This window comes from Podarcis liolepis (assembly GCF_965112155.1).
Source record: "Podarcis liolepis genome assembly, chromosome: 13".
Classification (NCBI taxonomy): domain Eukaryota; kingdom Metazoa; phylum Chordata; class Lepidosauria; order Squamata; family Lacertidae; genus Podarcis; species Podarcis liolepis.
Genome location: NC_139573.1, coordinates 25,130,765 through 25,147,033, shown reverse-complemented (window position 1 = coordinate 25,147,033; position 16,269 = coordinate 25,130,765). Strand labels below are relative to the sequence as shown.

The 16,269-nt window shown below is 44.3% G+C and overlaps 1 protein-coding gene and 1 long non-coding RNA gene across 2 annotated transcripts; one reads left to right on the top strand and one right to left on the bottom strand.

Moving 5' to 3' along the window:
* Positions 1–268: 268 nt before the first annotated feature.
* Positions 269–15,281, bottom strand: LOC310691929 (serine/threonine-protein kinase SBK2-like). Its single transcript, XM_083472206.1, is given in 5 exon segments — positions 269–4,025; positions 4,729–4,931; positions 7,014–7,186; positions 14,904–14,968; positions 14,971–15,281. Coding segments are annotated over 5 exon segments (1,059 nt in total). The 5' UTR covers positions 15,031–15,281; the 3' UTR covers positions 269–3,467.
* LOC310691931 lies at positions 1,344–11,589 on the top strand. The gene is made up of 3 exons (XR_014518612.1): positions 1,344–1,432; positions 10,298–10,394; positions 11,243–11,589. It is a non-coding gene; the product is annotated as an uncharacterized lncRNA (long non-coding RNA).
* Positions 15,282–16,269: the final 988 nt, after the last annotated feature.

Below are 16,269 nucleotides of genomic sequence, written 5' to 3'. Positions count from 1 at the left end.
TGGATTAAAACTGGTCAACCATTGGCCAAGGAGTGGGTACCCATTGAGTGCTGAGTTGTCAAGTGGGTGGGGCTCAGATTCTGTGTTCTATCACTTGCCTTTCTGCATGTTCATATTGAAGACTTGATGTGAACTGGACTTCCACCTGCCTGTACACTCCCTGTGGTTACCTGACCAATCAGGGCTCCCTGACAGGAGTACCTATATAACAAATTAACTTGTGGGCAGCCATGTCAGTCCACTAGAAAAAATTCAAACAGCAGCAGTATCATCATACTTTTATTAGGACTAGCTAAGAAGTCACAAAGAAGTGTACAAACTTTTGTGTTCATCATAATTCTTCTTGTGCATACATGTTAAGCAAAATAATTTAAAACAAGAGGAGGGAAGATTTATTTAGGCAATATGTAGTTGTTGTAGTTGGGGGCATACAGGGGACATACATCATACAGATTTGATTATGTTAGACGGTGCCTGATATGGATTCTAGTTTCTGTGAATTGCCACACAGAGTACATCTAAACTATCTAGCCTTCTGTACTCAGACGATGAGCCTTGCAGGCCTGAAGTAGTAAGATCTCAGATGCAGAAGGGCATGCTGGGGTGAAAGAGGTCTTAAAACACTTTAATAAAAACCAACAATTATTCTAATCTGTTTCTAGCAGTGTTTCTGGTTGTTGTTGTTTAGTTGTTTAGTCGTGTCCGACTCTTCGTGACCCCATGGACCAGAGCACACCAGGCACTCCTGTCTTCCACCACCTCCCGCAGTTTGGTCAGGCTCATGTTTGTAGCTTTGAGTGTTTCTGGTAGAGTCCCTTATAAGGTATAAATAAATACAATGGATATGCATTTTAGATGGGCACTTAAATTCCCAGCACCCATCTAAGATTAATCACCAGCTTTGCTAATGTAAAGGACCATCACCACTGGCATCCAGTTGCCCACTGTGAGAAATGGGATGCTGGGCTAGAAAGGTGTTTTGTCTGATCCTGCAAGACTCTTTTTATTTCGGGTTTTTAGTTGGTCTTAATAAATACATTTGGTTATCGTTGCTGTTTGCACCATAAATGTGTTTACAAATGTATTTGTCCTCTAGAATTTAGATAATTTGAGGAGCGCACAAAATATTTTAAATGTACCCATCGGGGCGTGGAGGGAGGACAGTAGTGAGTGAAGATTTGCAATATGGTGATTATTCCATTAGAACAACAGAACTTCATCACAGCACAGAAATTGATGGGACAAAGAAATTTGCTGATATTTCTAGGAATGCATTCTATGTGCACTAGTGATGAGAAATTAGCTGAATGCTGGAACATAATTGGCATCAACACCAGTGCTTTTTTTCCCCCAGGGGGTACTCAAGGGTACGCAATACCAACACCTCTTTTTTGTTGTTAAAAAGTGTGGCACTTACTGTAACAACTTCATGGTGAGTACTGGCACCTTTTTTTTTTAATAGAAAAAAGCACAGCTCATCACCTTTTGATTCCATCCCAATAGTCTATTTTAAAATTTTCCATCATCTCTTTCTTTCTCTATACAGTGGTACCTCGGGTTAAGTACTTAATTCGTTCCAGAGGTCCGTTCTTAACCTGAAACTGTTCTTAACCTGAAGCACCACTTTAGCTAATGGGGCCTCCCACTGCCGCCACGCCGCTGGAGCACGATTTCTGTTCTCATCCTGAAGCAAAGTTCTTAACCCGAGGTACTATTTCTGGGTTAGCGGAGTCTGTAACCTGAAGTGTATGTATCCTGAAACGTATGTAACCCGAGGTACCACTGTATGTTGTGTAATTGTGTCTTTCTTCCTTGCAAATGAGCTGCTGGGTATGTTATATATCTTTTTTTAAAAAAAGAAAGAAAGAAATAGAAAAGTGCACACAAATGGAATCCACATCACTTACTACAGTAGGTGATCCAGATCTCTTTATACAAAGTGGGGAACACATATCGGGGATATAAAATAGTCAGGGAAGATGTCTACTTAATGTTGGAGAAGGTTGGCAGGCAGTGGACGGTGGTGGAGGCAATGGAAATGAGGTACCTGAGCAACTGGTCGATTTGTGGATGCCTTCTGCTTTCAAACTTTAAAAATGCTATCTGTGATAAACGGAAAGAGGAAGAGAGTTGCGAAACATTTCCCCAAAGGTCATTCGCAGCAGTAAGGGACATTGTGGTAAAATTAGTACCTCTTTTATGAGGTACTAACTGCAGTGTGAAATATAGAGCATGAATCAAGACAGAGCACCACTGTCTTAAATGCAGGCTGCATAGCTTACTATGACTATTTACTGGAAAAAACATTTTGTTGTAAGGAATCTTTAAAAGAAGTAGGGAGAGGAACAGTAGAACCAGTATCTTGAGGAAAGTGCGTTCAACTGAGTTTTGCTCTTAGGCCTTTTCCTTCTTTCTTTAAAAGAAGTTATGCATATCACTGAAATCAGCAAGACTTAAGTGAAACCATGACTTAATTTTCCACATTGATTTCAATGGAGCCTGAGTGCAACTAAGTTAGTCTGGATCCAACCCAGTATTTCAACAATCTCTACAGCAGCCTGTCAAAGATAGACTAGTACTGTATTAGATTCCTATATTGTAGACACTAAAAGCTTTCTTAAGGACACCTAGTGGACTCAGGTGAAATGTGAACCTGGCTGGCAGCCTATAACTTTTGCCACTGTACATTCAGGGCTCATCCACATTTCTGCTTCCCTGCGATGTTCCCTGGGGAAAACCCACTGTTTACTGCTGAATCGGAACAAACATCAATCGGGTTTTCTCTGGATTGACGTTTGCTCCAATTCAGTGCTAAAGAGCAGCTTTTCCTCAGGAAAGCAGTGGTACAAAACCACTCAGAGCTGTGCCTAGAAAACATGGGACAAGCGGGAAGCCGCTAGGACCCATGCTTTCCAACGTGCAGGATGAGTAGAAGTGTGAATGAGCCCTCAGAGAAAAGTGACTCTCAATTCAGAGCATGAAAACTATACAGATAATGAAATTAAAAATACCATGTATACATGATAAAGGTTTATGTATGGTTGCACTATGAAAGTTTGAAACTGTAAATGTCCTTAAAAGCCTTTAACACTCCTCACATCCAAGGAATGCCAAGCCTTTCCCAAATGATGTGACGAAGATGGGCAGAAGGTGGGCAATATCAGCTTCTGCAGCCTGTGGAAAAATGAGTTTACCTTTGGGGATATAACATGAGTCTGTTCTTAGCACAAGGATGCTTAGCCACTAAGTGCGCCAGAAGATCAGACACACGGCATACAGAATACACATTTTGTCTCCTCCTGAAATCTGAATGTCCAGTGTTACGTTCCTTGGGGAATGTTGTGAAATAACCCAGCCAAGAGCACATAACATTTGAATTCCTGCAAGTATCTTTGTATTTGGATGAGTTGCTTAGTGCTTTTCTCTCCCCAGCCTCATAAAACGGATTCCTGCTCTGCTTTATTGTGCTAGGGGTCTTTGGCCGCCACTTCTGCTCTCCATGGCCGGTCAAGGTAGCTGAGAACCCGGCGGATGGGACCGCGCTTTGTGGGCTCCAGAGCCAGAAGGCTCCGCAACATGGCGACGGCATCTGGCGACAGAGGGCGCCAGTGATATGGCAAGTCTTCATCTAGGCCGGACTGTTGCCATATCACAAAGTCATCAAAGAAGGAATCCTCAGGCAACGTCTTCTCCCAAGGGAAGTAGCCGGTGAGCAGGCAGAAGATCAGCACTCCAAGGGCCCAGGCATCCAGGCTGGCATCAATGGGCAGGCCTGGGGAGTCACCGGTGCCACGGCTCAGCTCAGGTGCAGTGTAAGGGATGATCCCAACCACCAGGCGCAGAAGGGTGCCCTGGGGCCGCGTCAGGCCGAAATCTGTCAGTTTGATGCAGTGGCAATGGCGATCGAAAAGGAGGATGTTCTCAGGCTTGACATCTCGATAGACAAGGCCCCGGCTGTGGATGAAGTCCAGTGCACTCACCAGCTGTTTGGCACAGAGCTTGGCTGCTGGCTCAGGGATACCAGCCTGGTCAGAGAAGAGAAAGGCATGTGTTTTTATCATGTCGGGTCTCCTCACTTCCTCATAAGCGTTTAGGCTCTGCCACTAAAACACAAGCCCTTTTCTGCTCTTGAATAAAGCCACAAAATCTCAACAGGCATTTAAAAATAAACATCACATTTCCTTTCTCTCTGTGATGCCACCATGACCGCATCAACCCATGTTAAAATATCTCGAGACACATTCAGCTGCAAGCTTCAAAAGGCTTTGCCCCACTGCTTTTGTTTAATCTATGGATTTTTTGTTTTGAAATCCTGCTGTAATTTGTTTAACTAACAGCCATTTCACGATTTCAGAAATAAAACCACGTATGTGTTGGTAGAATTCCTAGCTGAAGCCAATTATTCATTCCTTCATTATACAGTCATACATTGGAAGTCGAACAGAATCTGTTCCAGAAGTCTGTTCAACTTCCAAAAACATTCAGAAGCTCCTGCAGCCAATTGGAAGCCGCGGAAGCCCCATCAGACATTTGGGTTCCAAAGAACATTCGCAAACCAGAACACTCACTTCTGGGTTTACGACATTTGGGAGCCAAAACATCCGAGTACCAAGGCATTCGGATCCAAAGTATGACTGTATTTTTATCCTGCCCTTCCTTCCCAAGGAGACCCAGGCATGGGGTGCTGGGACCTAAGCTTTGCATTGGATGTGCGTGTGTACGCCTTACCTTGGGCTTGATAATGGAGATGAGGTCCTTGTGCAAGGCTGCCTCATAGAGAAAACCATAGTGCTGGCTGGACTCTATGGCGATGCCAAACATTCCAACGATGGCAGGGTGTGTGGAGAGTGAGAGGGCCACACAGTATTCATACAAGAAATTCTCCAGTTTAGTGCTCGCCTTTGGCAGCAACTTGAGAGCCATGGGGGTCCCTGAGGGAGGTTGAAAGATGCAAAAGTGAATGAGACATTGAGATAATACTACTTTAATAACAGTAAATGAATTTCCACAACAGACAACTAAAACATAGTGTTACTCCAATTGCATATATATATATATATATATATATATATATATATATATATATGGATAGTGGGAGGAGAGGGATTACATCTATCAATTAAATCAAGTAAGGTGAAGTCTCTTTAACATAACATGAGGGACGTGGGTGGCACTGTGGGTAAAACCTCAGCGCCTAGGACTTGCCGATCGCATGGTCGGCGGTTCGAATCCCCGCGGCGGGGTGCGCTCCCGTTGCTTGGTCCCAGCGCCTGCCAACCTAGCAGTTCGAAAGCACCCCCGGGTGCAAGTAGATAAATAGGGAGCACTTACTAGCGGAAATGTAAACGGCGTTTCCGTGTGTGCTGCGCTGGCTCGCCAGAGCAGCTTTGTCACGCTGGCCACGTGACCTGGAAGTGTCTGTGGACAGCGCTGGCTCCCGGCCTCTAGAGTGAGATGAGCGCACAACCCTAGAGTCTCTCAAGACTGGCCCGTACGGGCAGGGGTACCTTTACCTTTACCTTTAAGGTGAAGTCTCTTTAACATACAGCACTCATACATGTGAGATAATTAAGATACGAGTTCAACCATTATAGCTAAACATGGATTAGAAGAGGGGGAATTGCAGTAGCAACAAAATGAGGGGGCAGTGAGGAGATGAGGGTGTTCCCTTTCAAACACTTGAACAAGACTTGGATTTAGAAAGCAGGGATTTGCAGCAGCTCATCCTATCTATCTAGAGCCTGATGAGCTGCACCCAATCATACTAAAAGAGCTTGCGGGTGTAATCTCAGAACCTCTGTCTATAATCTCTGAGAATTCTTGGAGAACATCAGGGAAAACTTTCTGACAGTAAGCGCTGCTGGACAGTGGAATAGACTGCCTCGGAAGGTAATGGAATCTCCTTCATTGGCGGTTATTAAGCAGAGGTTGGATGGCCAACTGTCATGGATGCTTTAGATAAAATTCCTGCATTGAAGGGAGTTCTTAGCCCCATTGACCTGGGAGTAAGTCCCATTTGATGTGGGTTAAACCACAGAGCCTAGGACTTGCCAATCAGAAGGTCGGCAGTTTGAATCCCCACGACGGGGTGAGCTCCCGTTGTTCGGTCCATGCTCCTGCCAACCTAGCAGTTCGAAAGCACATCAAAGTGCAAGTAGATAAATAGGTACCGCTCCAGCGGGAAGGTAAACAGCGTTTCCGTGCTCTGCTCTGGTTCACCAGAAGCGGCTTAGTCATCTTGGCCACATGACCCGGAAGCTGTACTCCGGCTTCCTCGGCCAATAAAGCAAGATGAGTGCCGCTACCCCAGAGTCGGTCACGATTGGACATAATGGTCGGGGCCCCTTTACCTTTACCTAACTTACTTATGAATATAGGCGGGTAGGATTATGCTGTTAATTCTGAATTTCAAAATTGGGAAGAATCAGTCCCATTCATGCTTTTTGGGGCCCATAAATCTTTTAGGCGCAAGACAAGTTGTAAGGATTACATTCACAATGATATTTTCATTAAAATGGGCTTCAGTGAAACCACTAAGGACTGGGTCAAGAATGTTGCTTGATATGTGGAGTTTGTTTGAAATTGTTTGGGCACTCTTTCTACAGTCACGAGATGAAAGGTGAATGCTTCCACAGGCAATGATAAGTTGTTTCGCACCAAATGCCCACAGTAGAGGTCTTGTCACCCACTTGGGGACCTTCAGGTGACAAGTGATTCATAAGCTTAATAAATGAATGAAACGAGTGACTGAATAGAGTGGGGTTTTTTTTTAAAAAAAAAATGCCCAGTTCTGTCCATGACCACTGCTGTGCATGATTGGCTGACCACAGATCACACATAGTAATTTGAAATTGTTACCACACCCATTGGTTATGGCAAGTGGTCCAACCTTCTCCAACAGCAACAGTGGCACACCTGGCCACTGAAGTATTCTCATCTCTAGTTGCCCTTTCAACATAAACAGCCTGTTGGTGAGTGGAGTTGCCAGAGCACACAAGGTAATCCACCCTTACCTCTCTTCCTGTGAGTCACCAGCACCACCTGCCCATATTTCCCCTTGCCCAACTCCTTGATGATGTGGTAGTGCTCAGACACCTCCATGTGCACCAAACTCTGGGCCGTGATTTCCAACATGTCTTCTAGGAGAGCCTGGGCCTCCATGCCTGAGGACAGGTCCATGACCAACCTGCAAGAAACACAGGAAGAAATTGCTAAGTACAGCCTGAAATGAATTGCGTTGGGCAGGGGAGGACAGCAGAAAGCCAGTTCTCTACATATATACGAATATATAACATTTCAATTCTCCTAAGTCAAAAGTAATTGAAAACAACCAAACAGCACAAGAAATCCAAATGTAGCAAACAAAATTAGTCCTAACCAAGGTGATTTGGTTTTTTTAAGGCACCCTAGTCAGAAGAGTACAAATAAAAAAATGTTGTTGTTTTTGTTACTCAAAACAGCTCTTCACATGGTCCAAGCAGCAGGGCCAGCCCACCCATGAGGCAAAGTGAGGTGACCACCTCAGGCAGCAGGATCCACAGGAGCAGCAGATCCTGATGTAGATCTTTATTCCCCACTTGTTCCTGTTGCAGATCTTCACTCACTCCTTCTTTCCTGGTGGGGAGGGAGAGAGCATCTAATGGCACTCCTATGGAGGTATGGTCACTCATATTGCCCAAACATTTTTTTTTTACTTTTTGCTGGGTTCTCAAAAATTCCTCGTTTTTCCAAGGACTAGTTTCTCCTGCACTTAATGTCCCAGGAGTTTGTTTCAGATTGCAAGAAGCTTGGTAATGGTTCCCTACCATGCAGATGTGCCCTCACCACCCACCAATCTCAAGTCCCATTTGCAGAACGGGGAAGGAAGTCATTTACCTCCCCTCTTTCCCCTCAACATATGGTGATGACGCATTCTCCTCACTATTTGGTGTCTCTTGGGCCAAGGCAATAAACAGAGCCATCCTATAGCTGCAAAAGGTCTCTAGGATGAGCCTTTGCTTTTCTTTGCTTCCCCCGCAGCTCCCCAGGATGTTTAGATACCCTGGAAACCTCTCAGTGACCTTGAAACAGAAGAACACACATGCCTGGCACTCTTTATACACCATGAAAAGTATGAATTGGTCCAGATGGCCTTGGGGCAACCACGGAGCAGAAACCTACATACTGTGTAATTTCATCCTGAATTTGACTTCCCTGCCCCTGTCCCCCAATGTCCACATCTGAATGTTGCACATTATGAATTCCCAGTTCCATCCCACGTCTCCAGGGTCCAGTTGGGTTTTTTTAAGCATGCTTTAGTTCTCCACTTAGATGATATTTCTGGGCTGAATTCTTTCAAAAGGAATTACCTCTCAGAAGGAAAAGTAGAAAGAAGTCCTTTCAGTTGAAGGTGGTGTCAATCTTACAATTCATTCAGAAAACATCATCTTGAAAGGGCATCCTTCCTCTTCTCTTTCACACAGGAGGAGCCACCTCTTTCAAGATGTCATCTGCACTTAAGTACTTACATTTTTTTTATAAAAAAAAAAGTTTGCAAAATCTACTGCCTGAGTAATTCAGGACACCTTTTCATCAGTCAAAACTTTTTGATGGATTAATCTATTTGACTAGGCATTCTAGCCCTAACTGAAGGTAAATTCATTCACACATCCACATTGATGTGGCAGGCATGTGAGCTGAGTGGATTTGGACTGTTATTATTATGATGCTGAAGTAGTTATGCAGTTATGAGACCAGCAACATATCACACAATCTGTCTGAATGCACAGCGCGACCACTCAATCCAATTTCAGCAGTTTTGAGGGAAAATAGTAAATGTGGATTAAGTTGCAATGCGTTCCTCTTTATGGGTAGTTTAAAAGGTGCCTCTAGCTCCATGCCTTTGCTCATTTAGGACACCAGGAAGCAATTTTAGGCTTGCCAAACAGCCAGACTTTTAAAGTCCTCCTGACTAGTTGCCAGAACAGGAGCATATAGAACCAGGGGAAATAATGTCAATCCAAGTTACTTATAAACACCTCCTAATATAATTCATTCTGTGTTGTTGTTGTTGTTTTGTGTGTGTGAGAGAGAGAGGGGGGGGGGATTTATAGTTTTCACACAGATAAATAAAACCATATGTGTGTGTCATCATGCTCATCCACTAAATAGGAATGCATGTGATCATCCCATAAGAAACAGCTGCCATTGTTTTTCACAGTGCAGTGTTTGGATATGGATTCTAGTTTCTGTGCATTGCCACACAGAGTACATCTAAACTAGCTAGCCTTCTGTACTCAGACTAAGAGCCTTGCGGTCTTTGTCTGCTCTTAGCTCAGGGCAGTCCAGCCTCTCAGACGAAGAGGTCTGCAAGAGCACTTCAGCACAGAACCTGCAGGCCACACACGGAATTAAATTTCTATATTGTGAATTAAACTGTTTGCAATATAGTTTATATTATTTAATATACACAGATATGTTTATATATATATTGTATATAAATTAAGCACACAATTAATAGATTTAATATACCCAATTTTTCACTCTATAACACGCACCCGACCATAACACACACATAGTTTTTAGAGGAGGAAAATCCATAGGCATGCCACCCGTAGGCATTCCCTCCATAACACGCACAGACATTTCCCCTTACTTTCTAGGAGGAAAAAAGTGAGTGTTATGGTGCAAAAAATACGGTAATTATTTATCAATGAAATTTAATACAGAAACTCAAGGCGAGTCTCTGGCAGATAGATAGATGCACAACAGGAGCCCAAGTTTGCTCTTCCTCTCCAGGCAGGTTTTTCCACACAGCCAATGTCTACCTACCCTGATTGCCCCAAACATCCACTGCTCCTCCCCACCTGGGGCTGCCAAAAAAAGAGAGGTATTAGACCTCCCTCAGCTGAGCCAATCCAGCATCTGTGATGGAAGTCAAGCAAAGGTACTCTGTATATGCGTAGATGCAACTCTAACCCTAGAAAGGGCATATACTGTATCCTTTGCCCTCTTAATCCTTGCATGTCAACTGTGGGAAGTCTTGCATGTAGATGTATTGTAACAGCTTGTTGTTTCCATCTACGTAGTCTACATTATGAGTGGGCCAGGCCAAACACGCTGAAACAGTTTCATCTACAGCAGATTGGATGCACTGCCTCTGTAGTATTCCTGGGATTCTTTGAGCCACAATTTTTGATTCTAGTCCCTTCCCCCTCTCCCACTCCATACACACATATTCCAAATTTAGCAAGGCGTTAGCTAAAGTGTATCAATCTCCCTAACTAATTCCACTTATAGAACATTGTCCCGGTTGCAGAACTGTGTAGAACTCTAGAATGCTGGAAGGCAGAATGGAAAATCTCTTTGATGGTGACTTCTTTCTACACACTCTTTTTGCGGTCCAGTTCTAGCGGGTGAGCAGACTGGCTCTATGTCATGTTCTAAATTACATTTTTGGTGCCCCACGGAAGATGGACACAGTCGCCTGCAGCCCCCTTTGCTTAGCTGCTGCCAGAGTGCCTGCCTTCTGATTCCATGCCAAGCGTCCTCTCTTACAGGCTAGGAAAGTTCATGGGGATTTGGGCCTAAATGGGATTGACACGCTCTTAAAGCCACTGGAGATCCGTTTCCAAGCTTCTAGAGGCAGAGGGAAAGGGCATGGCAAGGTCCAACCACCCTCTCCTTTTCCCCTCTCCTGCCTAGTCTGCTCCTAGAGATAAGCCCAGTAAACAGAGGCAAATGTGAAAGGGAGAGAGAAAGATGCTTAAATAAATAAATAAATAAATAAGCTCAGGGCTCAAGGGTGCCTGGAAGTCTGGATGAGCTAGATCAGTGGTGTAGGGTCTGGTGTTGGCTATTCAGTGGTGGGAGCAGTAGTCATTTTGTACATGCTTGTAGGGCGTCTTGCTTTTATTAGCCCTAGCAAATGAAAAGGTACCACATCCATTTTATGACCCCTCTGATGCGATAACTTTCTGGTTTCTCTCATGCATAGGGGCAATTTCACACAAATAGATCACTGTGTGAAAAATAAAATAAAAACATGGTACAAGGACTCATCGTTTGTGGGCTTTCCCACCTCAAATGATTTTAAGCCCAAAGTAAAAACACAGGGCTGTGCAACAGCACTTCCCCCTCCTCTCCCCTGCAGCCCTCGCACACCCCACTTGCTCAGCACTGGATTATTATTATTATTTACAATAGTAAATAAAAGCACAGTGTGTTTTTATTGCTACTAACTATAAATCTCCTCTCCCTTAAGCTTCAGTGTGAAGTGAAGGAAGTCTCATCTCCCATCGCGGCTGTATCTCTTCCAAATGAGTGGCAGAGACACCAACCAAGACTTCACAGAATACTCTCCAGTTACAGGCAAAGCAACAAATATTTGGCCCGCCCATTCGCGGCTGCTGCTGCATGCCACTTGGCTGTGATCGATCATGTGGGCTTGGACACTTGCAAGGAACCCAATCTGCCTCTCAGGACAATCCTTGCACGCAAAGCAGGGTTGAAGGGGAGGCGGTTGCCCTGGTAACCGAGCAAATCTGAGGCCTGTTTCACTCAGGTACCATTCGTTTGCACAGGGCAAAAGAGACCATTTTTCACTAGTCGAAAGAGGAAAACTTTTCATTAAGTCCCCTCTTCATTCGCTCTACCTATAGATGCAGCCCACAGATAAACCTTGCTGCTACCCCACTACTAATAAAGGTAGACCCAGCTGGTCTGTTTGATGCTTTGCCACAATTTCTGTGAAATTCTGCTTCCTTGTTTAAAGGGCATGTGAGTTCTATGGTGAATTTTCTACTCATGTAAGTGAACAGAGTCTGTCTCTGACCTTAAGAAAGGTCAGAGAGATTCAGAAGATAAGGCCATTCTTCCATTTTTGAAGGAGACAACTCCTCTCACGTTTGTGCTTTTTGCTTCCCCTCCTGCTTTGAAATCTGACCTCCAAACCTTGCTTTGGATGGCCATATGATCTACTCTACAGAGGTCAATTCTTTCTTGGAAGGACAGCTCTCTATATGAAGGTGTGTTTCTGCAGTTTGAATGGCCATTTGGTTTAAAGATGAAGAAATATAAGAAGGAAAACCAAGTGCCTTGAAGCTGCCCATCAACAGTTAGCAACGCCTGGGAGCAGACTGAGCAAGTGCATAGGCCGCCTGTCCACAGCCTCACTCCATACAGGGAGGTGTATTTTGAAATTATAGAAAACATTTTCTAAATTTGCATCAATACATATAAATTAAGGTATCTTTTATGCAATTCTTTTTTGGTGATTTCCTTTCTTTTTTGCAATGCAAATTGGTTACCCCGCCTTGCCTTCATTCTCATTAGTTCCTCCTTGATTCTAACGAAATACTAGCAGTTAAGGAATAACTATTCAGGAGGAACTAAGCTTACTAGGTGAGAACAATCGGTTTTAGAAAACAACTCCTTTACAAGCTCAAACTCCTTGTGAAATACTCACTACATTCTTTATTTAAAGCACTGCTTATGCCCAAAGGAAGAAAATTACAAGTAGATAGGTATCCCTCTTTCCTGTTGTAATTTCTAAAGGACAAAGGTATTCTGTTTATCTGTGCAAGTTTAGACCAGGGCTTGTGAAGTTGCTAGACCTGTAAGGACTAGTAAGTGTCTAGTCCTTAATGTTCTGGGTAGGCTTGCAGATAGCTGGTGAAATTTCAGAAACAAGGGTAAGGGCTGAGCAGGATTCCCAGGGTTTCAGAGATTCAGTGCCTTGCATACATTCCCCCTTTCACCATGTTGGTGAGGTAGTTAATGAAAAATAAGAATAGATCTGCATACATTTATTTTATTTTATATAGAAGTTGACTAATTCGTTTTTTGCACGGAATTTAGTTGTGTGTTGTTTATAAAAAACAATGTTGGAATGTGCAGAGACCTTGTTTAGTGGTTCAGTTAAACACAGAGAACAATCACAGAAGGCTGTTAAGCCATAGCTGTCAATGTTTCCTTTTTTTAAGGGAAATTCCCTTATTCCGAATAGGATTCCTCACAAGAAAAGGGAAAAGTTGACAGCTATGTTTTAAGCACACATTCTCCCCATAGCAGTTAAAACTGTGCAGGCCAGTTCATACAACCATCATGTCTGGTGACATTTTTTGTGCTTTTTACTGATGCACAGGATAGGAGCTATCAGTTTTCTACACTGCTGCAAGCTGTAGCAGCAGGAGTGTGTTGTCGACAGCAGCCTGGTACTTTCCGCTCACAATGAAGGACTCTGGCCATCTGCTAACTGTGGACAAGAAGCTGCTGTGGGTTCAAGCAGGGAAAAGGCATCATCATAAGCATAGCAGTAGTTCTGAATTGCCTCTGTTATTTTGGAGGGCCTCAGCTCAGTGAAAGTGTTTTTTTGTCTGTGCAGGATCTCCAGTTAAAGCTTGGGAAGTAGGGCAAGGAATTATATTTGCCTGAGATCTTGGTAAAATGTTACCAGTTGTAGTAGATAATATTGGGCTACAGAGGCCCAATGGTCTGAAAGCATATAAGACAGCTACATGTGTTCATACATGCCGGTGCACAGACCTAGCTGATTAGAGTAGTCAGAACACTGTGCAAACACAGACCCTGTTTTGGTTGGATGCACAATCTTCCCGACAGGACTGAGCTAAAGAGAAAATTTGCTACTGTATATTGGTTAACCAACACAAACCAAATGTGTTCCATGCTAATTGACTGACCCTCGTACATCACAAAGCCACACACACTCCCCTAGGGCTTTTTTTTCTTTTCTTCCTTTTTAGAAACTGTTTTTTCAGGTGCTGGAAAATTTGAATAGGAAACTTCCAATACACTTTTGATAAAATGGAATGCAGCCTACCTGAAACAGGGATAAATAAGTGATCCCTGCAGAGGCGGTTTTAGGGTAGCACGACTGGTTTGGTCGCTCTGGGCACCGTGCAACAGGGGGCGCTGCAATAATGATGTAGAACAGAGCGTGCGAGGTGGGGGGAGTGAACTTTAGCGTCGCACAGGGCGCCGCTGAAATGTGAGAACCCAAAGTCTGCCACTGATCACTGCTGGATATGAAGGCAAGTATATGTTTCCTTTGAAAAACAAAGATTGAGGGGGACCACAGGGCACGGGGCGGGGGGGGGGTGCATTCACTCCTGTTGGTACATACACCTGTATATTACCATATTCTTATTGGGCATCATGGATCAGATAACTGCAAAGAAACCTTAATTGTGAGTATTGGATGAGAGAGAAAACCCCTCTGGGATTTATAGAGGTTTTTACTCAAATTCCCAATAACTTTGGCCAGTAAATGTAGTGTGGAACTAGACACAAGGGACACTGAGCTGCCCCTTTGTATTTGTTCTTCTCCCTTCCCGGGGGCATGTACTATAACATAATGTGCAATGTGACATCAATGTTCTGCACATTTCATCACCCCTGATACTGACAGCCACTTATGAGGTGGCAACATGAACATACACAGTACAAGACATAACTGGAAAGAGGTGGGAAAGAAGTATAAAACAGTAGCAGGCAAACGATGGACACTGCTAGAATTCCACATTGCACCAGCCCTTAACACCTGCCTCTTCCTGCACATTTCTGCTGCACTGCACTGCAATTCCTCACACATCAATCGCCCAGACAAAAACCAGGGACACTTTTTAGAATGAACACTCTGTACTGATTAGTCAGTGTAGATAATTATTTCTTGCCCTTTATTCTGGCTTTGGCTTACACAGTTGGACTGTTCTCTTGCATTCCGTACCCGAGAACACCTTTGCAAACTGTCTGAATGCACTAGGGTAGCAGGCAGACCCATGGTTATTTGAATGGAAGCCACCTGTCAGATTGTTCCATCAGGACTCTGCTGTCTGCAGCCCAGGTAACAGAGCACCAGGACCTAGTCCCCCACCCTGGCACCGCGGACTCCACCTGGTACTTACTTCCTGCTGTGCTGAAGGATCTCTGGAGTGCCCAGTCTCTCTCTCTCTCTCTCGCTCGCTTCCTTGCTTGCTTCTGCTGCTGTCTGGTGAAACTGTCCAGAGTGCAGCCGGGGTGTCTGCCAGGCATTACCGGGTCTAAGCGTGACGCTCCGCCTCTTCTCCTGTGCCACACACACCCTATGGAGCTGGAGTTTGAAGAGGGGGAGCGCAAGCGAGGGTGTCATCTATCTCTCTAGGACAGATGAAAGAGTTGAGCATACCAGGCAGGCTGCTCCACCCGGCAGCATTCAGCCCAGACCATGGCATCTGCCAGGATACCTAACCCGCAAGCAAGAGTTTGGGCTCCTGTTTCTGGGGGATTCAATGGCCTTTCACCTCTCTCCCATAGTCCTCTGCCATTCCCCATAATTCATTATGCTGCAGTTGTGATACAGTGACATCCTGTGTCCATGTCTCTTCACTGCATGGGGAGGGGGAGAGAGAGAGAGAGAAAGAGAGAGAGGAAGCAAGCAGACAAGCAGGGGGGACGGGGAAATCGTGATCTCCCTCCTTCTGCACCCCCCACGTGTCCATCTCCTCTCCACACTATTCATGCTAGCTGAAAAGTACAAGGGATCCTGCAAGAGTAAGTTGTGACAAATGTCTGTAGCATGTTCTGAGGTTGCCAACAGTTGGCTACCTCTTAAAGGTGGTTTCCATGGAAATCAGGGTGGTGCAGCTTATGTAACATGTACAGCAAGCCCAGGCTTGTAAGAAAGCCTGGACCTCCCCAAAAGCCAATATTTCACTTAGGGAAATGAATTGTCTTCCACACTAGAGAGGAAAAATTAAGCAGCGAGTACTTTTTTTGCGTTCAGTACAATAGTTGGTGGTATGCAAAAGAGATGTATATCATTTTGAATTGTACAGAAAGAGTAAATAGGGAGAAGTAAGTAACACTCTCATAAGTGAGAGGTACCTAGTTCAATCCAGTTCTCTGTGTTAGCAGCTCTGCCTCTTGCTGCTTTACCAAAGATAGCTGTGAAGAATACTCTGTGCATATGCAAAAGCAGCCTCTTCTATTTTGTCGCTTTACATAATCCTGTGCTGTCCTGCTGTACAAAACAGGAACAGTATAGCTCGGATTAAGCTCTGCAGCCAAGAGAAATGAGGATTTCGATCACATGCTTCTGGCTGGCTGGCTGGCTGCAACAGAATAAGCCCTGAAAACAACATCTGCTGAATTCTGAAATTTCAGCAAGTGCTTTGCACATTAATGGGACAGAACCTCAGCAGTTTGGGCAAAACGAGGGAACCCAGCGTTGCTGAGGGTGCTTCACGTGCCTGTGCTTTCTCCATGCTGCGATGGCCAATGAATTTGCAATAT